At 48.1% G+C, this 21,345-nt stretch overlaps 1 protein-coding gene across 1 annotated transcript; it reads right to left on the bottom strand.

The window, feature by feature from the left end:
- Positions 1-9,003: 9,003 nt before the first annotated feature.
- ARMC6 (armadillo repeat containing 6) lies at positions 9,004-19,521 on the bottom strand. Its single transcript, XM_024209829.3, has 7 exons — positions 19,363-19,521; positions 18,605-18,687; positions 15,827-16,397; positions 14,959-15,104; positions 14,095-14,226; positions 13,047-13,184; positions 9,004-11,663 (listed from the first exon to the last, which is right to left on the bottom strand). The coding sequence occupies exons 1-7, from the start codon at positions 19,481-19,483 to the stop codon at positions 11,451-11,453; spliced, it is 1,404 nt and encodes a 467-aa protein (XP_024065597.2). The 5' UTR covers positions 19,484-19,521; the 3' UTR covers positions 9,004-11,450.
- Between the last annotated feature and the right edge of the window lie 1,824 nt (positions 19,522-21,345).

Below are 21,345 nucleotides of genomic sequence, written 5' to 3'. Positions count from 1 at the left end.
GAACTGCTGCTGGAATCCTGTGTCCAGTTCTGGTGCCCCCAATTCAAGAAGGATGTTGATAAATCGGAGACAGTTCAGAGAGGAGACACAAGAATGATTAAAGAGTTAGAAAACACTCAAAGACCTCAATCTAATTAGCTTAACGAAGAGAAGGTAAAGGGGCAACTAGATTATAGTCTGTAAGCATCTACATGGGAAGATATATTTAATAGTGGTCTCTTCAATCTAGCAGAGAAAGATATAACATGATCCAGTGGCTGGAAGTTGAAGCAAGACAAATTCAGACTGGAAATAAGGTGTAAATTTATAACAGCGAGAGTAATTAACCACTGGAACAACTTACCCAAGGGTTGTGGGGGATTCTCCATCACTGGCAATTTGTAAATCAAGACGGGATGTTTTTCTGAAAGATCTGCTCTAGGAATTTTTTTGGGAGGCCTGTGATATCTGTGTGTGTGGGGGGGGTGTCAGACTAGATGATCAAAATGGTCCCCTTCTGGCCTTGGAGGTTAGGGCCATCAATGGCTATTAGCCAGGATGGTCAGTGATGCAACCCCATGCTCTGAGTGTCCCTAGCCTCTGTTTGCCAGAAGCTGGGAGCAGACAACAGGGGATGGATCACTTGATGATTTCCTGTTCTGTTCATTCCCTGTGAAGCACTTGGCATTGGCCACTGTCGGAAGTCAAGATACTGAGCTAGATGGACCCTTGGTCTGACCCAGTTTGGACATTCTTGTGTTCTTAATCTATTGCTCTATTTCCCTGCTAATGGATTTCCAGAGAACTTTTGACAAGTACAGCGGGTTATGGTTCTCAGAAGTTGTTTGTATTGTACTGCTGCAAAACTATATCGGTTGCACATTTCAGCAGAGGCACAAGGGCTCAATCAACAGCATCCCTGAATAGTTGCCTAGAAACTCTGTGATTCCTAGTTGAAAAGGGCCAGACAATGTGGCTGCTCCCTGAAGGCCCATCTCTGAAAACCCATTGATGCAACCACCGATCCCATCTGAATGTATAAATCTAACAATAAACCATGTGACTGGGCCACTCTTGGGTTGGAATGAGTTGGGTTTATCCATAATTTGATTTCTAGAGATGGCCAGAAACCAAAGCCCCCATCCAAACGCTCCTGCGCTTTGGATCCAAACCTAGATCCAGGTCTGAATTTTGCAAGTGGCCCCTTTACCTCAAATACAGGCTCAGCCAAACCCCCAGATCTGGAGCATCCCTGACCTTTAGGCTTTTTGAAATCTGTCTCAAGATCTAAATTTGGGGGCACGAGCCTGCCTTTGCTGGTTTCCATAGGAACATCTTGCCTGACGTCTGCCTATTGTGTCATCCCCCGGGGATGCGGTCAGAACCTTTATGACGTCATGTTGGAATGTTCGCTTAGTTGTCCCCTCCACAGGCTGGACAGAGCCTGGAGGGGAACTCAGCCGGGGGGGGCAAAGAGATGTTGATTTCTGTTTTGTAGACGAAATTCAAGGGTGGGCTGCTTCAAGGAGTGAGCGAGAAACAAGCCCCACAAGAACATTCCTTACAGTTAGACCATTTTAAGACCAAGTCTCTCAGTCCCCTCGGAGGTATGGCAGGAAAGATGGTAAGTACATTGTCTATTACATTCAACCTAAAACAGATACAGAGACTATTAACCAAAAAACCAGCAACCTTGATGGATGTTTGGCTAAACAATTCTGCATTTTAAACACTGTGGGTCAAATTCCTCCCTAAAGTCAGTGGAGTTTACTCCAGGCATGAACATGGCTCTTTATTCTGGCTTTCCACCTGCCTCTTAAAAACAGTTAGTCCCCATAGGGTGTGGGGGATCAAGCAAACGACAGTCCCATCATCCCTTATTCGCCCATCTTACCAATGTAATATTCAGAGCGAGCTGCATTTTTACAAACACAATTGGAAATGATCCCCGGATGGACACTTTCTCCACTCTGTCCCCAGCAGGACTTAATTTGGGGTGAACGTTCAGGTCAGTTCTTTATTCCAATTGGCCTGGTTGCCTTTGTCCTTAGCCATAATGGAGCAAATTTAGCCCTCGAGTAAGTGGATGCAACCCTGCCAAAGTCAATGGAAATTGCAGCTACTTACATTGGATCTGAGATGTTTTGTGTAATCCACAAGTCTTCTGTTTGGGATGCAATCCAGCAGCATCCTAGGGGGAGGGATAGCTCAGTGGTATGAGCATTGGCCTGCTAAACTGAGGGTTGTAAGTTCAATCCTTGAGGGGGCCACTTAGGGATCTGGGGCAAAAATCAGTACTTGGTCCTGCTAGTGAAGGCAGGGGGCTGGACTCGATGACCCTTCAGGGTCCCTTCCAGTTCTATGAGATAGGTATATCTCCATGATAACTTACAATATTTTAACCTTATATATTGCAAGTTTATTCTAAGGCTAGGACTATAACAGAGTTTAAAAGAGAACTGGATAAATTCATGATGGTTAAGTCCATTAATGGCTATTAGCCAGGACGGGTGAGGAATGGTGTCCCTAGCCTCTGTCTGTCAGAGGATGGAGATGGATGGCAGGAGAGAGATCACTAGATCATTGCCTGTTAGGTTCACTCCCTCTGGGGCACCTGGCATTGGCCACTGTCGGTAGACAGGATACTGGGCTAGATGGACCTTTGGTCTGACCTGGTACGGCCGTTCTTATGTTCTTATGTCCTCTTTCATTCTGTCTCACACGTCTGGGAAGCATGCGGAAAAGTCTTCTCCCAAAGTATCTTCTCCAGGCCCACGTAGCTGATGCTCCTAATTCCTCTCTCTACAGTTCCCTGAAATATTAATAGGTGACTCTGAGGACACTTTCAAGAAACCACCAACTGGAAAAAACACCTTTCGTACCAGAAGGGAGGTGAGGTTGACAAGCCCATTAAGTGCAGATGAAGAATCCCATCAGAGTAACAGTCTAGCAGACTCTGTGGAGAGAAGAGAGGTACTGGTTACTGGTCCTTTCATAGGAGCTCATAAACGTCCCTCTTCTTTTTCATTTAGTCTGGGATCTCAGGGTTCTAATTACTTTACATTGGTGGCCAAAACTCCTTCACTCAATTCAGCTGCCAGGTCCCATGAGATGATTCTGCCCACGTTGCTCGTATCTCACTGGACCTTGCTGCTCCTTTGCTGAATAGCTTACCTGGCAAAGACATCCTGCAGAATCACTCCACTGGAGCTGCTGGATCATTCGTAGTGTAGATTCTCTCTGTGTAGAAGGGAAAGTGAGGAAGGGAAAACCCTGGATGATAGGAAGGGAGGAGGCAGCTCCAGATTTAAAGCAGGGCGACTCTTACACTGTGTCCTTTGTACGTCAGGAATTTGCTGCTGAATACAAATGGCACAAGGATGGAGATGGTTATGGCCGTAAAGAGGAGCCTGGGATAGAGAACAAATGCAAGCTCCATGAGGAAAGCGGAGCATGCAAGGAGGGTGAAGGAAGCCAGCCACAGCAGAAGCCAGTGTATATATCTTTGCTTGATTTTGGATGGGTAGGTGGAGCTGTATCTCTTTATAATGCAGCGTTGGGGAGGGAGGGGTAGGCAGGTGCACACTCAGATACCTCAGCCAGGGAACAAGGAAAACAGAATAGCCAACCCATCCCCTGGGGAAGGATTGTCTGGGGAGGTCACCAAAGTGAAGCAGACAGTGGTTGGGGCTACACAGCGGTTCATAGAAATTCTGTTCCCCAGCTCCACTCCCCCTCATCTTGACAACAGGACGGGGAGGAGTCAGAAATATTTCAGAGACACATTTGCTCTTTGCTCCTGTACCAAAGCCCCAGTGCAAGAATCCTCTCTATTCATGATGGGGTTTGTGTAGCTAATGCAGAGAAAGTCCAGTCATCCCACAGATGGGAGGAGCTCTGCCTTGGCGGAGAAGAGGAGGTAGCAGATGCATTCCTTTGGGCATCGCTCATGTCGGGGTACTTAGGATAATAAATGTACATATATATAAATTACAAGTGACAGGCTGAGCATCCGCCTGGGTTTGGAATTTTCCCCACTATGACAGCGAGGCCCCACCTTGCCAAGCAAAGCTTCCATTGCCAAATTCAAATGAGGGTGGGGAAAGAGAAGGGGCGTCTCAGGGAGCCTGAGTTTAGATCCGATTTCAGGGGGAGGCCAAGTGAAACTGGTGGCTTAGACTGAGCTTTGTTTTGAGTTTTCTGGTTCCAAAACTCATGGTGAACCTTAAGGGTTGGAAACCACTGAAAGCAAATAAAAGAATGTTGGGTCAATTACCTACAAGCTGGAGCCTCATCCTTTTGCACAGCCCTCAGAGGAAGCTGTTTCGCTGCTTTTAGGCAGAATCACACCCCCCGAGACTAATCCCAGCGAGAAGCCCTGACATCGTGTTACACAGTTTGTGTCAGGACGTGGGGTGGTTGTGACAGGACATATTTGCAGATTGCTGGGATGTCAGGGCGCAAATGCTGCCCTGCCTCTGTCTCTGCGTATGTATTATCTACCACCTGGCTGCTGGGCAGGGGATTGTTGAGGCCCCTTTGCTCATCTCCATCAGGAAAGACCCCAAGTTGCTTCCACAGCACTGGTTAGTTTGCTCAGTGCTTCATATGTGGCTTACCCTTTGTGCACACACACACACACACACACACACACACACACACACACGAATTGAGAGCCATGGGCTAGGAGTCATTGCTCTACAAGTTCTCCTTTCCTTTGATGGCCGTGGCAGTTCTCAAACATGCTGGAAGGCGGACGGAATGCAAAACGGGGAAAGCATTGGTCTGCGATTCTTATCCTTCTGCATGTTTCTGTTCCATAGCTGCATGAGATGGGCGAGGAAGAAGAGGAGGAGGAAGGGGAACCACACCAAGATGTCCCAGGCAACATCACTGCAGATGGATGTTCAGGGCTGGCACAGAAGGAGATTTCTGGTGATGGTGGACACCAGGAGCTTTGGACGCCATTCACTAGCAATACAGAGGAACAGCTGGAGTCCAGAATGAGTGAGGTACCCTGTTTCTTTTGTTAGGTTTCAGAGTAGCAGCCGTGTTAGTCTGTATCCGCCAAAAGAACAGGAGTACTTGTGGCACCTTAGAGGCTAACAAATTTATTTGAGCATAAGCTTTCGTGGGCTACAGCCCACTTCATCGGATGCATAGAATGGAACGTATAGTAAGGAGATATATATACACATACAGAGAACGTGAAAAGGTGGGAGTTGTCCTACCAACTCTAAGAGGCTAATTAAGAGAAAAAACTTTTGTAGTGATAATCAAGATAGCCCATTACAGACAGTTTGACAAGAGGTGTGAGAATACTTAACATGGGGAACTAGATTCAACGTGTGTAATGTGGAGGTGCTCAGATACTCCAGTGAGGAAGGGAAGAGCAACTAGGTAGGGAGGAAGGTAGATATTGAAGACTTCAATACAATCATGTTCGGCAAACAAATCCATCTGAAAAAACAAGCAAGAAAAAGTAGTGTCTCTAGGGTTATGCCCCTCCCATGGAGTATATATGGATAAACTAAAGAGAAGGCAAAGGTGATCAGAGGGTTAAAGACCTGCCCCCATGGGGAGAGCACTTCCTTAACTCACAGGGGAGTTGCAAGGATAACATGCATTAATGGTCCCAAGGCACCGCACTGATCAGATAGATATGAAGGAAGTTCACCTAGTCAACGGGAGCGTAACTCTTAAGTAGTGCAGGGAGATTATGGTTATAACAATAAACCCCTGACATGTAAATAGCACCTTTTGTCTCAAATGATCCCAAACAGCTCTACAAGCTAATATGCAAGTTACAAACGGGAATCATTTTGCTAACCCCCACCCCAGTACAGCCACCTCTGGGCTAACCCAGTTTCACTGTCACCTTCCCCAGCAGATTAGGGCAGAAAACAAAGACTGGAGTTACCACTGCTCACAGCAATGGCAAATGGGCTCTCAGGGGGTGGCGTGCGTAGCGGGGGAGGAAAGTTGCAGGATTGGGCCTGATGAAAAGACGCAATAAGTGTGGTGCTTAGCCAGTATCCCGTCAAAGGCAGGTGTGGTTTGAGAAGGACGATTATATTGTCTGAGCTGTCTTGTTTCTGCCTTCCAGCTGGGCTCGATCTCACAGAGTTTCGAGATAGAGGGTAAAACCACCCCTCTGTTCTCCAGGCTAGAACACCCTGAGAACAGCTCTGGGGACTCGGAGAGCTACTGCCCCTTAGATGAGGATTCCATCCTGAGCGACTCCGCTGTCTCCACCGGCTACTTCCCCTGCTACAGAACGTATGGCGAGCTCCCACGCTACCCGCCGCCCCGCAGTGCCAGTTCTCAACCGGGCAACGCAGAAGGGAGGGAAGGAAGCAGCTGTGATGCCAGCGTCCAATGCAGCGGGTGCCCCGAGGAGGACGTGAAGGTCTCAGATACAAGAGCCAGTGACACCACTCAGGGCTCCAGGGATCGAGGTGAAACATTGACCTGTGAGACCGTCCCCAGCAATCCCACCACACCAAGCGGGGGACCACTGGCTGAAGCCAACAGACACAGACCATCTGGGAAGGAAGTTGAAGGTCGAAAGGACGGAGATTCTAGTCAACAGCATCTAGCATTGGAGAAACGAAGGGGATTTGGTCCAGAGGTGAGTGAAAACCTGAAGGAGCCTGAAGACGCCCTCACAAAGGAGGCTGCCTCGGAGTTACTCGTGCCAGGGCGCACACCCTCAGGGTCTGTGGGGAAAGACTCGGGACAACTGCCAGGGGCAGAGCCTCAGAGCAGCCTGTTGCCCAGCAAAGGCAAAGCACCCACATCATTACACTCTGCAGCCACCACCAAAAAATCCCCCCCGAAGAAACAGCAAACGCAATGCAGGAAGGAGGAGGAGGGCGGCCGTGCAAAGCTCGCCCCACTGCTGGGCCGAGGGGATGCAGTGCCTGGGCGGAAAAGAGGCTCTTGGTTTCCACGTGGGCGCAGCCCAGAGACGGGGCACTGTGAGGTACGTGTGAGGTTGAGAAGCAATGCCAGCTGGCCCCGGACACCTGTTTTGCTCCCAGCTTATGGGACTTAACTCTGTTACGTTTTCAAACAAGCACCTTCGTGCTTTCTCCCCGGCTGCCCATCCCACAGGGGAGATGCTCCCTGTAAATGTCCACAAAGCCACCTCCTCGCCCTCCTTCAAACTCCTCTGTGCTGGGACGCCTGTGCAAAACTCGACAACAACCCAGCAGCTGGCGTGCTGCGACCGCCGGTTATCATGTAGCAGCATCTCCTTACGCTCCCCTTCTGCCAGGCGTAGCCACTTATCTCATACTAACAGCGTGAGCTCTCTGGGGCAGGCAGCGTCTTTGTTCCAGGGGTACAGTACCTAACACAATGGCGCTCCGATCCACTGCTGGGGCCCATCAGCATCACCGCACTAGAAATAACTCCTAATGCTCCCTAGCCCCAGACTCCTGGTTTGTTTCCAACTTATGGTACTTAATCATTGGAGTGCTGGAACATCTGTGCTGTCAGGGGCCAGCCTGCTCTCAAATCTGAACAGGATGGGAGGGTAACGCCCCATTGTTGCACATTCTCCATCCAGAGAGCATGGAAAGAGAGCACGCTCATGGCTGGAGCAGAGGAAGAGACGACAGAATTCCTGGGTTCCATTCCCAGCTCTGGCAATGACTCCCTGTGTGATTTGAAGGAAAGTACAATCTCTCTGTGCAAATAATACTTGCTGAGTGGCTCTGCGAGGAGTCATTTGTTAAGATATAAGTGATTTAAGATCCTTGGATGGAAGAGGCAGTGGAAATGTAAGGTATTATTAACAAATATTAAGCACATCAAGGAATAACACCACTTTGCATTTCTACAGCACTGTTCGTGCACAGATTTTGAGTGCTTTAAAAACAGAGTGAGCCTCCCAAACCACTCGGCAAGGTAGATAAAAGACAGCGGGATCACACTGCACTCCACTGCCATTGCCCGTGTGGAGCACAGCAGCTGTTGAGCAGTACTGAACAGTACTTCTAGGGCAGGAAGTGAAGAAAATAGCACTTCAAACTGAAAAACTGCCAGAAGAATTGAGGGAGGCCCAGTTTAGTGACCTGAATTGGAATATGGACCAGCATGCTAAGGGTTAATATACCCTGACTCTTTTTAGAAGTGTCATGAGCTCATTCATAACCACGTGGAGTCAAGAGTACAGCTGGGAGGGAAATGGTTTCCCATGCCCTAAGAATTTTTGTGTTTCCAAAAAAAAAAAAATCATCTTCCCAGGTTGAACCAGGATGAACAAAAATGGTATTAAAATTTTACACAAACCGATCAGCCAAAAACATTTCTCACAGGTCAATTAAAATAGGTCATTTCAATTTGGCCTTTTAAAAGTGTAAATTAAATAAAATTCCAAAACAAAAAATCATTTTGAAAATGTCAAAAAGGGAGATTTTGATCATTTCAAAACTTTTTTTGTTGGATTAGGACAGGGGTTCTCAAACTTCATTGTACCGTGTGACTCCCTTCTGACAACAAACATTACTACCTGACCCCCAGAGGGGGAACCCAAGCCAAAGCCCAAGGGCTTCAGCCCCAGGTGGGGGGCCTGTAACCTCAGCCCCACCATCCAGGGCTTCAGCCCTCAGGCTTCAGCCCCAGAAAGTCTAATGCCAGCCCTGGCGACCCCCAGTTTGAGAACCGCTGGATTGGGAGATTTTTGTCAAAACCACCCCTTTTCCATAGACCGTTTCAGGCCTTCTAACCTGGTGTTGGGGTACTGTTGCCAAGGGAAGACTCACTCTAGTTTTGAAGGAGTTGGTTGATCTTTAGAGGGCTCTTCTCCAAGTACTGACCCAGCCCAAGGCTCCATAGCTGATGACATCTGACTCCCTACTAAAAGTGCAAACCCCCTGCCATGGAGCAGGATATTAACATCCTGTAGCCCTAGCCCATGGCAGGTGACATGGGCCAGGAAATAAACATCCATTCCGTCACTGCACTTCTCTGCTGTCACACCTTTATTACAGGGGATGAGAAGAAAACGGGTTCTTTGGCAAATAAAATAAAGCCCCCCAGAGTCCCTCAGTCTGGAAGGGCCCTTGGCAGTGAAATAAGGGGACTATAGTGCTTCTCAATTTCCCTAGAAGCAAGATTGCAGAGAAATGCAGGAGCGTGAAACCTCCCCTGCTGGAGCCTGTGTCCAGCCCAAAGCCATTGGGGCACAAGGCGCCTTTCCAACAGGAACTGTTAGAGGATGGCTCCAGCTAAGGAATATTGTAATGGTCCCACAAAACCCTGCTGTCAAGAGTGACAGCTGACAGTCCAGCCCATGTGCAGGAGGAGGGGCTAGAGAAGGCTCCTCCCATCAACTCCTTCCTGTCATTGATATTTGCAGATTGAAGCATCAGGAAGCGGACAGGAAGGAGGGCACGGGAAGCCATCACCACACTCTTGTCCCACAACCTCTGGCAACCGGGCTGGTGAAGAGCCACGATTCACCCCCTCCCGGCTCAGCCTGCGCTCCTTGGTAAGCTGGGTACGAAAGATCTTCAGGAGGTCATCTACGGTGAAGCCACAGGCTGGCAGCAGCCGGGGGACAGAGGAGGCCAGGGGACAAGTGGGCAGTAGGCTGAGATGGTGGATCTCCCGCAGGCGGAACCGCATTCACCCCCATTAAAGCACCTCACATCCACCTTCCCACCAGTAACTGGCCTCTGTGAACTTCAGGAAGATGAACGCGTACTGCCACACACCCAGGGCTGGGTATTTTTTAAAATATATTATTTCTGTAACAGCTTCTGGTTTTCTCTGCTTTGCTTCTTTTTGGGAGGGGCCTGGGTATCCTCTCTCAAAGCCACCCTGGATCCAGGGCCCTCATGCACTGCTGCGTGCACTCATTCCCCGGAGAAGTGTAACACCTCATGTTTGGAATCCCCCTGTAACTAACACAGGGCAGCACAGACCCTGCCTAGCCCTCCTCAGCTGAATAGGAGCCAGGGACTCAGACCCAGGAAGGAGTAAAGGGAGAAAGACTGTGGCTACTCTGCAGAAAAGAGTCATCATACCAACACTTGTCTAAGACAGAAGGAGAATTCATATCCATCCAGGCCAATCCATCCTTCCTAATGCCCTGCTGTGCTCAGATGCAACTCTGGCCCTTCCAGCCCATCCCAGACCCATTGCTGAAGCAGTATCAAAAGGGCAGGCCAGCATCAGAGAAATGCCCCCTTCAGAATGCTCCCAGGCCTCCTTTCACATGCAGAATGTCCAGGTCACAGCTGAATTCTGGCCTCTTTGTTAAGCCCAGTCACTGCCTGTCCTAGGGAGAGATGATCAAGTGCAGCCTGGCAGGGTTTATTGAACTGAGATTGCAGAGAGACAGACAGATGGATGCAGCTTTCGCCAGAAAAAGCAATTGAGAAAGGGATGTAGGCAGCTTATTGCAAACATACACCGCACATGGAATTAGTGCCTGTAGGGCTTTCAAGGCTGTCAAGTCTTTTGCTGCCTTACAGGCAGACACCACACAGCTGCAGCAGCATTTACTTACACACTTGGCATAATCAGTTTAAAATGCCCAAAAGCATTAGTCATCTTTTCCACCCTCCCCGCTTTCCTCCAAATATAGTGTCTTCCCTCTCCAAGGGGAGCTACGGACTGTTGATAAGAGCAGGCAACTACGAGACAAGAGTCTTAGCTCTGGGAGAGTATGTCTGGTGATCCCAGCAAAGGACTCAAAAGGTGGCTGGCTCTCTGGTAGCACAACACTGTGGCACACCAAGCTATTTTTCCCCTGCCCCCAAAGCTCTCTCTCACACCTATCATTTGATTGTTCACATGTGGAACAATCCTATCGTCTTACATTTGTTTCTGGAAGCTCAGAGATTATAAATGTGACGCACGGGGCCATGACGTTTCCAGCCAATACCTTGCATTTGTTTAAAATGCTGTATCGGATGGAAATGGATATAGCCAACCCAGTGAGACAATGCACAGCACGCTAGTAACAGCATTGGGATAGGACGGGACATTCATCTCCCCCAAATAGTCTTTGGGACAGCTAGCCACCAGTGGCACAGAGCAGGGGTCAGGAGGTAGGACGAGGCTGGTTAAAATGGTAGATGCCAAACTGCTGCAGGAAGAGATCTACTTTGGATCACAACATGGACAGACACACATAGGAACAGCCCATAAATAAGTAACACAGCAATGTGGGGGGAGGGGAGAAGTAGGTCTTTCCCAGGCATCAAGTTGTAGAGAGAGTAGATCATCACAACAAGTTCTGTATATCTGTAGCCTATATACACAGACAAAGCCATCTCAGCAACAGCTTAGATGCCCCTGTGTAGTACAGCCCACACCACGATAGCCTCACAGGCCAGGAATTCTCTTCAGCTGCTCGGGGCCAGTTTTAAGTGCAGATTATTTGATGCCACGTTTGCCTGTAGATGCTGCATACTGAGATGTCCCAAGCTTCCAGGGATCTCGGGGGCAGTGGTTTAGGGAGCCAGGCTTCCCTTTTGGCCTGTCCACAGCTCTCGGAGCTCCACTTTACAGCCAAGGTCTCTCAAGGCAGCTTTGGCTATGTCGTCACAGTCCTGGTGCACCGTACGAGCCTGCACAATCAAGTCCTCAGCTCCCATCTCCAGGATAGCCTGAGAGAAGTCCCGGTTCCGGGAGACCAGGTTCCGGATCAGCATGCAGGCCTGTTTCTGAGGAGAGAGGGACAGGAGAACGGTTCATGGCTCATGGAGGGAGCATGGGGAGGAGCAGAAGGGAATCAGATGGTGCACGCACAGCAAGGCTGGACTTAGTCTAGTGCCTGCTTCCTATGCAAAAGATTCCAACGTGCTTTGCACGAGTTGGATCCTGGCCGGGTAGCAGCCACAGATACAGAAGTGGCAGTTACTTTGCGTTCAGATCACAGATTAAAACCTGCTTCGGTGGGAAAACTAGCCAACTGCCCAGGGTCATCCTTGACTGCTTCCTTCACCACCCCTAGGACCTTTCACTGCCTCTTTGGCAGACTCAAGAGAGAAGCACAAGGGTCTGACCACACGGTTAAAGTCAGTTTGAACAAATCCTTCCCTTCACACACAGAACCCAAACATCCCAAAGTGACTTCCTAATTCTAGATCAGCCACCCTCAAACAAGGAGCACAGGGCACAGTCTGGGGAGCTGGGCCCAGGAGCACCCTTCCACCAGAGACGTTAGCCCATTGATTGCAACATGGGTGAGGACATCAGACAAGGAGGGAAAACGATCAGCCTTCCATTCTGGTCCCTGAATTCACTGAGCGCTGGGAATACTTTTGGAATGTGAGGACTCATTGCCTGGGGATGTTGTGAAGGCCAAAAGTATAACTAGGTTTGCTCTGGGTGTCCCCAAACCTCTGACGGCCAGAGCTGGGGAGGAGAAGGCAGGTGGATCTCTCCAAATTGCCCTGTTCTGTACACTCCCCCTGAGGCTCTGCGACTGGCCGCTGTCAGAGACAGGATACTGTGCTGGATGGACCATTGGTGTCACCATTCTTATGAGGTCATAACACACTCTAGCGCAAAAAAGTTTTAAATAAAACATTTTTAAATGATGTAAAATATTTAGAAAAGCTGCAGAGCAGGTACAGGATCCTACAGGGCTTAGGGAATGAGACGGGGGCTGATTTTTTCCTGTGAAAGGGTCTCACTTTGTCTTGGGGGACAGGCAGCCTGCCTTTCCTGTGACCAATTTGAGTAGGGTTGGCAGACTCTGGAAGGAATGTAACCCCATCCACGGGGCTGGGCGCAGGGCTCTATTTACACAGGCAGGAAGAGGGGTTAGTGACACAGGTACGGCTTGAAGAATGCAAACTGCACAGCAAGGTCTTTGGGACTGAACACAATCAAAGGACAATTTCCAGTCCGAATCTGGCATCAAGCAGCTCAGACAGACAGATGCCTCTGAAAGAACTACAGAACGCTGCTCCACCCGTAACTTCATTATCTTCACCACACAGCTGCAAACTCTGTACAGATTCGGGGTGAAAGACAGAAACCCAGGGAGGCAGGGAACCCTATGATACTGGATTAGTAATAAAGAGCTCCGAGGCAGGTACCTGCACAGCCACTTCTCTTGGATGCACCTTCATGGCCTGAAGAGCTACCAGGGCCCCTCCACCTTCCATGATGACTTTACAGTTCTCTGGCTTGCGCAAGGCCAGCATGCACAAGGCTGCACAGCCCTGCTCACAGATCTGCGGGACCAAGAGGAAGAGAGGAATCATTGGCTGAAACAACTGCAACCAGAAAAGAGAGTCAGCACCCCCCTGAAGCCTCCCTACCCCCAATTTATTCCCCCGGGAGAAAGGAGGCCAGTCTCCCACCGAGCCAGCATGCCATCTCCCAGGGGATTTACACAGTGAGTCTGGTGCTGGTGTGAGACATCCGTTTGATGGGCCTAGAGAACGACAGCCTCTGTTTATCACAGAACAGGTACAGCGTGGCCAACAGCCAGGCAAACACCCCCTTCTGACGCCACCCCTGTTGTCCACGAGACCTCAGCTTTGCCAATAAAAGAGGCAACTGGAGAAAGACGTGGGAGGTTTTGATGGTAACATTTGCTGGCCGGTAACTAGTCCCGTATATTCTTTTGACGCAGAGGCCAGCACACAGACATCAGAGAAGAATGATTTTCAGTGATGGCTGGATCTGAACTATTGACCTAGATGTATAAAGCTCAGTATCCAGTTTCCAATCCCTCGGCCATCTGGTCCAGGACCATAAATGTACGAGTACGGTAGAAAGTGGTTAACTGTTTGGATGTCATACAAACGCTTGCAAAGTAGACATGTAACCGGTCTAGAAAACAGGAGCGTTCAAGGGGTTAATGCATGCCTTGCTACACTGTCCATGCTGGGAGCAGAATTCTACTCGCTACGACTGCAGCTAGCACAGTTCTGATCCCAGCAGCAGCAGGGCATTGCTCCAAGTCAGAAGTAGTTCTGGGGGTTGCGAGTAGCACTGCCTGGGGAGGAAACGCAGGTGAGGGAACCGTTAATGCTGTTATCAGAACTGAAATAATGGGCCAAAAATCAGACCTTCAAACCCAGACAGACGCAGAGCTCCAAAGCACAGGGAGTCCCCAGCACACATACTGGTGTATACCTGAGGGCTGGCAAGATGATGGCTCATAGCCAGCACAATGAGGTCTGTTCCTCCAGTGTTGACTATGGCGTCTTTCACGTCATCATTCCCTGCGATGGCCCACATGGCGCTCAGCACCTGCTTCACCAGCTCCTGCACTCAACGACGAAGAGAACAGAGAGGAACAAAACCCACCCGATCCCGTGTAAGCCAGGCAAAACAGATCACTGCCACTCAGCCTGAAAGGCAGCACCTTCCACCTCACTCCCAGTCCTGAGACTCAAACTCAGAACCCCAGGCAGGACCAATGGGGGTCAAAGACTCTACCTGAATAGCAACATTTTCCTCAGGACTCCCAGCCCCTCACATCCCAGATGCCATTTTCCACTGGCCCCAGGCAGAATGGCCAAGTTGCCCCGTTCAGAGTAGCTGGGATTTTCAAAGAAGCCTAAGAGAATTAAATATCCAAATCCATAGAAATTCAGTGGGATTTGGGCACCCAACTCCCTAGAAAAATCAGAGATAGTCTGAGTATGTAGAGCATAGCCAATGTTCCAGCTTTCCTGAGAACTAGATCTATTCCTGGATCGGGGAGGCTTTATAGAACAGAGGCTAGAACCGGGGTGTTGGGTGCTCTTCTTGGCTCTCCCTCCAACTCAGCACATGCAACCTTGGGTGGCGTGCCAGAATGTAGAAGGTGGTAAGTGGGCATCAGCGGTGCCATTTGTGTGGTAAGAGCCCACGGGTAGAGGTTACCAAAGCCTAATGCTCATTCATGTTTGGAAAGTGCACCATGTTACGTACTAGGCAACATTATTCCCAACCCCCACCCGTAAATACCCTCTCTTCCAGGAAAGCATCCCACTCACTGAAGAGGGACAGTACCTGATGGTCAATGCAGTCAGCCAGCAGGGCCACCATGAAATTCAAGCCTCCAAGGTCCACAATCTCTTGACAGAACTCGTTCCGGACAGACAGGCGAGCCAAGGTGGCACAAAGCTCACGGAGAACACTGGAGTCGTCTGTGAATGCTGCAGAAGGAGGAAGACAAGGGAGGAAAATGAGGAGGAGCTGGGGAGGAGGAGCTGACAGAATCAGTTTCACATGGGTTTTAGAAGAAGGACCAAGCATGAACTGGTAGATTTCAGGCCAGTTCTTAGTGGGGCAGGAGTCCATGATCCAAAACTCACCATGATAACTGACACTGACTGAGACTCAAAAACCACAGACTAGGAATTGAATGAGCCATGGAGCTTCACCTCCCTTTTGACTCACAGGCCTAGGGAGAGGCACACTGGCAGGATGTCACGTGTGGAATAAATTTACACAGCTATTGCCTGGGTTGTTCACTGCTCTCTACCCAGGTGACTGTTAGCTCTGAAAACTGAAATCCTGACCCATCAGCTGCCTTTGGAGCAATGACCATACTCTGCCCGTCTGCAGCACCTTTCAGGGGATCTGAAAGCATTTTAGCAGCAGCAAACTTCAAAACCCTCCCCGGGAGGTGAGCAAGTTATTTGTGCCATTTTATAACGGGGTCACCTGAGGCCCAGAGAGGTTAAGGTCACACACAGCGAGCTGGCGGTAAAGCTGGGAAAAGAACGCAGAGTCCTAACTCCCAGGCCTCTGCCCTGACCACTAACCAGCCACACAAAGAACTAAAAATTACACCTGCCATTAAGCAGCATGACCTTGGGGTAGGAGAGCACAGAGGGCGTGAGATAAGAACCAGCAGTCAAAGGATTAATACTACCTTTGGCAGCCTCTATGAGGATCCTTAAACCGTTGTTTTCGGATACAATCATCTTGGCGTGATCATGGGCCTGGCCAAAGGGCACACGAATGTCATCATCAAATGTCATGACCCGGAGCGCTGAGGAGGCCTCTCGGACCACCCCAGCACAGTCCCCATGCCGGACAATGGCACCCGTCAGCAATGGCAGGATGCCACCTTTCACCAGTTCCTGGCGGTTCTGCTCATGTTTCAGACAGGCGTGTCGGATGCACCGGATCCCAGCTAGCGTCATTTCAGCGTCATCTGCGTTTTCCTTCAGCGTTTGCAGCAACAGCTCTTGGCCAGCAGAGTCGAGCAGGTCTGGCTGCCCATCCATGAGGGCAGAAAAAGCATGCAGGGCCTTGAGCATGGCACTTCTGTCTCCTGAGGCCAGCTTGCAGGCAGACAGCACCACAGGACAGGCACCTTTCTGCCCAGCCAAGTAGCGGACAGCCAGCTGTTCTCTGCATTGCTCACTGAAGCGCACTAGCTGCTCACCGACCTCACTGAGTGCAGAGTCAGCAATGGATTTCCTGAGTGAGTCTAATGTCTAAGGAAGGAAAATGAGGGTTAGTGTTCTGCCCAAAATCTCCTGAGAAAAAAATCCACTGGATCATCACATCTGCATATTTACAACCATTTCACTCCTTAAATTTAAGCAAATTTGGCATGATGAGAAACACCAGACAGCCCAGGAGATAGCCATTAGTCTTTAGGCACACAATGGGGTAAGGATGTAAAATACTAAATGGCTAACAGGTAAGCATTAATCTTATCGGTTAACCAACCCTAACCATTAACCCCTAGCCCTGGCCCAGTCCCGGCCCGCCGACCCCAGCAGCCCCAATGGCCCCAGCCCCTTTCCCTTTCACCGACTAAATGATCATTTTAATAGTTTAAACAGTTAACTTTTTTAATGGGTATTTACATCCCTACAATGGGGTCAGAGGTGGCCTAGCACTGCTCTTCCCCCTGCAGCATGCCTCGCTCCTGAGTGCAGGGACCACCTCTAGGGACGAAAGGGGAATTCAGTCCCCACGGCCCATTCAGCTCTTGGCCTCTCTGCAGCTTTTGCCTGGAAAATGCCTCTTCGAATGGTGATTTTTGTAAAGTGGACGAACTTGCCCATTAGCAAGTGGACTGGATCCCACTAACTCATTTCACTCAGGCCAACAAACAGGCATCAGTAAATAAGAGCATAAGAGCTGCCATACTGAGTCCGAATATGGTCCATCTTGCCCAGTATCGCATCTTTGACAGTGGCCAGTACCAGCGCTTCAGGGGGAGTGTTTAGAACCGGGCAATTACGGAGCGATCCACCTGTTATCCTCGTCTGGCAGTCAGATGCGTAGGGTCTCCCCGAGCATGGCGCTGCGTCCCTCACCAATTTGGCGAATAGCCATTAATGGACCTATCCTCCATAAATGTAACCAGTTCTTTTTTGAACCCCGGTTATACTCTGGCCACTACAACATCCATGGCAATGGGTTTCATTCACAACAATTTGTGTGTTGTGTGAAAAAGTATTTCCTCTTGTTTGTTTTAAACCTGCTGCCTACTAATTTCATTGGGCGAGCCCTGGTTTTTGTATTGTGAGAAAGGGCAAACACCACTTCTCTGCTCACTTTATTTATCACATCGTTCGTGAATTTATAGACCTCTACACCCCCCCTCCCCCCCCGGTCATCTCTTTTCTAAGATGAGCAACCCTAATCTTTTTAGTCTCTCCTCATATGGAAACCATTCCCTACCCTTGATCATCTTTGTTGCAATTCTCTGAACCTTTTCCAGTTCCACTATATCATTTTTGAGATAGGGAGACAAGAACTAGACAATATTCCAGGTGTGGGTGCACCATGGATTTAAATGGGGCATTATGATACTTTGTCTTATTTTCTACCCTGTCCTAAGGGTTTCTAACACACTGTTAGCCTTTTTTGACCACTGCTGCGCACTGAGTGGAAGTTTTCAGAGAACTATCCATGGTGACTCCAAGATCTCTTTCTTGGGAAGCCACGGCTAGTTTAGAACCCATCATTGTATATGTGTAGTTGGGATTATTTTTTCCCCCCAAGTAGGTTACTTTGTATTTATCAATGTTGAATTTCATCTGCCATTGTGTTGCCCAGTCACCGAGTTTTGCAAGATCCCTCGGTAACCCCTCACAGTCTGCTTTGGATTTAACTATCTTGAATAGTCTGCAAACTTTGCCACTTCACGGTTCACTCCCTTTCCCAAATCATTTATGAATACGTTGAACAACATAGATCCTTGAGGGACCCCACTGTTCACCTCTTGGCAAAGTTATACTCACTGCTGACCTAGGGCTAGACTGGAACCGAAGACAAGAGGGGAAAGGCTCCACATCATGTTACCAATCCTCAGACTAGCCAGTGATCCCATGTATGTTATTCATGCCCTTTTCAGAACATCTCTAGAGGTTTCATGTCAGGCTGACCCTTCCTTCTGGCCAAGAGGGGGCTGCCTGAAAGCTACTCAAGGCACTCCTTGCTCCTGCTGGCCAGGAAATATTATTTTGCACTTACATAGCACCTTCCACCTGAGGTGCTTCAAGAGCTAACCCGGTACATGAATATCCCCATTTGACAAGTGAGGAAGCGTTAAAGCACAGTGAGGTTAGCCCTTCCTCAGGGCTCATAGAGAGTCAGTGGCAGAGTTAGAAGTGGAAGCCAGAGCTCCTTACTCGAACCACTAGACCACACAGCTTGTTGAAAAGCTACAATTAACATTTCCTACCTGCAAAATGTCGTGTTTTTGCTCTTGGCCATTTTCAGAGGTGGGTTTCCGTGCAGCTTTTACAATAGTACTCAGATCAACACCTAAAAGCAAGAGAGAAGTAAGGAGGCAGGTGTACAGGAACTCTGGTGAAAACTGTGAAGAACATTAGGCTTATGTCTTTTTACTGAGGGTTAACAAACACAGGCATGGATTATTAGGATGTTTGTTATATCCTTTGGAAGGGATACAAAACCAAAGTCTTGGCCATTTGCAATCAGAAAATACCTTTTTTTAAAAGTAAGGGGCAATTCAGGCTAAATTCCAACTTGGAAAAGGTTCATTCTGCCTCTCTAAATTCCCTCCTGCTGTTTCAGCTTGAGCAGTTTTTCCTACCATGACCGCTCCTTAAAAATGGGGTGTTGTAAACAACTTTGCATCCCACCTCACAAGAGGTTGCATTTTAGAGGCAGGCAACTGACCCTTACATGCAGATTCTCTGAAGAGCTTTGGGATCTTTCAGACTGAAGTGCCATAGGAAAAAGAACAAAAAGGTTTAGAGAAGTGCTTCCCTTTATTAGCAGCCAGTTTCCAGAAAGAACTGAGGACATATTTTGGGATTCTTTAACACTCATAACTGGCTTATATGAGAGCTAAGTTAGCATTTCTAACACATACCCAAAAGCTCAGCAGATCCCTGATTTTTAATATGTTGAAAGCATTTTAATTACATATCTGTCATATCCTTATTGCTTCAGAGTGAGATGGGTTTGCAATACCCTGAGATTCAAATTGCTGGACAGCTTCTTTCGCAGCCTCATCTGGATCCATTTCAAATTCCGTGATGTTTTCTTGCACCACATCATCAAATGTTTCCTGTGTGATCCGTTTGGATGCCATTTTATTTGGTTATTAAACAGGAATTGAATGGCTTCTTGACCTGTCATCAGGAAAGCACAGACTTAGACTTGCTCCAAAACATTATGAAGTTTTTGACAGCGAGAAACAAAAATGTTTCCTTTTGACAGATAGTAGGGTGAGCACAGAACCCAGAATCAGAGAAGTGTAGGACCGTAAGGGATCTCAAGAGGTCATCTAGTACAATCCCCTGCACTTAAGGCAGGACTACATAATAACTAGACCATTCCTGACAGGTGTTTGTCTAACCTGTTTTTAAAAACATCCAACAACAGAGATTCCACAACCTCCCTAGGCAATATGTCCCAGTGTTTAACTACCCTGACAGTTAGGAAGTTTTTCCTACTGTCCAGCCTAAACCTCCCGTGCTGTGACGAAGATGGCTAAGGGGACTGGGAATAGGATGTAGAGCCCCTCACCTATATAGATCTTCAATTACCAACTCGGGCCAGATTTGAATGACCAGAAGATATTACCATCTGACACCAGTTCAGTGGCTGTGGTTGAAGGGAGTTTGAGGTTTTCATTCCAGTTCCCAATGGAGTGGCCACAAAGCAAACCATCATATTTGGTGCTAATTGAGGCCCCTTTGTTGGCAGTCTCAACAGAGGCCAAGTTTATTTATTGACCATGGAGACTGAACGCCCATCTCTCTGTTAGAGGGAGCTCTTCATGCTCAAGAGCCAGGCATACCGTCAGAGAGGAGCATGGAGAAGCTTAATTTGCTGCTACCTATTCTGCATCTATTGCGGAAATACACAAAGGATTTCAGTCACCAGTGGTTCTCAATCTGGAACCTGCCCTAATCTTCCTTCACCAGCCTACCAATCCTGATATCACCCCAACAATTCATGATTTGTTCTGTGTTTTTTTTAAAAAGCCATCATCAACTTGAAATCTAATTAATTAAAAAAATATTTAAAGCAGTTTTAGATTCACCATGGTGAAGTGACTACAATCCAGGACTGGGAACCAGGGCTCCCTAAACTCTATTTCTATGATTTAGTTGGGAATTGATGATTTAGATGGGAATTGGTCCTGCTTTGAGCAGGGGGTTGGACTAGATACCTCCTGAGGTCCCTTCCAACCCTGATATTCTATGATTCTCACTCAGCTCCTGAATCCTCTTATCAGTTTCTGCAGTTGTACAATCACATATTCCCATTTTTTAAAACATATTTTCTCTCCTGTTGCTGTGTGAAAGCCTCACAAAAACAACCGGGGAAATGGACTGTACCGAAAGAGATGACCCAGAAAGCACCACTAAAAGTTCAAGACAGAGAGAAAAAGATATATATTTCCTTTATCTCTTTTAGTTACATTGAACTTGGATGTAACACTGATGGACCAAATTCACACGAGTTAAATTTTTTTTTTTAAGTTGACACTGTCCATTTATAAGCATTTAAAAAAACCCGGAGGCAATGAAGATAAGTGACTTGATCAAAGCCAGAAAGTTTCTGTATGTGATACCTCTGATTCAGAACACAAGAGTGTCTTTTTTTTTTTTTAAATTAAAGTATTGTGGCAACATTTGTGTAGTTTACCATTCCATAAAATATTTTTAATTTGATTCAGACACAGAATCAGAATTTGAGGGGCCCTGGTTCTCAGTCCTGTATTCTAGCCATTTCACCATGGCACCAGATCCCAGCAGTTACAACATTACATATTTTAAACATTAGCAGGGTAACACGTCTATCCTATTGATTGTAAGCTCTTTGGAGCAGGCACCAGGTTTTCCTCTGTTTTGTATAGTTTCCATTGCACCGTGGCACTCAATAGGTAAGAGTAATCTCCAAGGAGAAGCTGTGCTTTTATAAGTTATTATTTAAAATTCAATT

Source organism: Terrapene carolina, unplaced genomic scaffold (assembly GCF_002925995.2).
Source record: "Terrapene carolina triunguis isolate 2854851 unplaced genomic scaffold, T_m_triunguis-2.0 Scaffold194, whole genome shotgun sequence".
Classification (NCBI taxonomy): Eukaryota; Metazoa; Chordata; order Testudines; family Emydidae; genus Terrapene; species Terrapene triunguis.
This window is presented reverse-complemented; position numbering and strand designations above follow the sequence as displayed.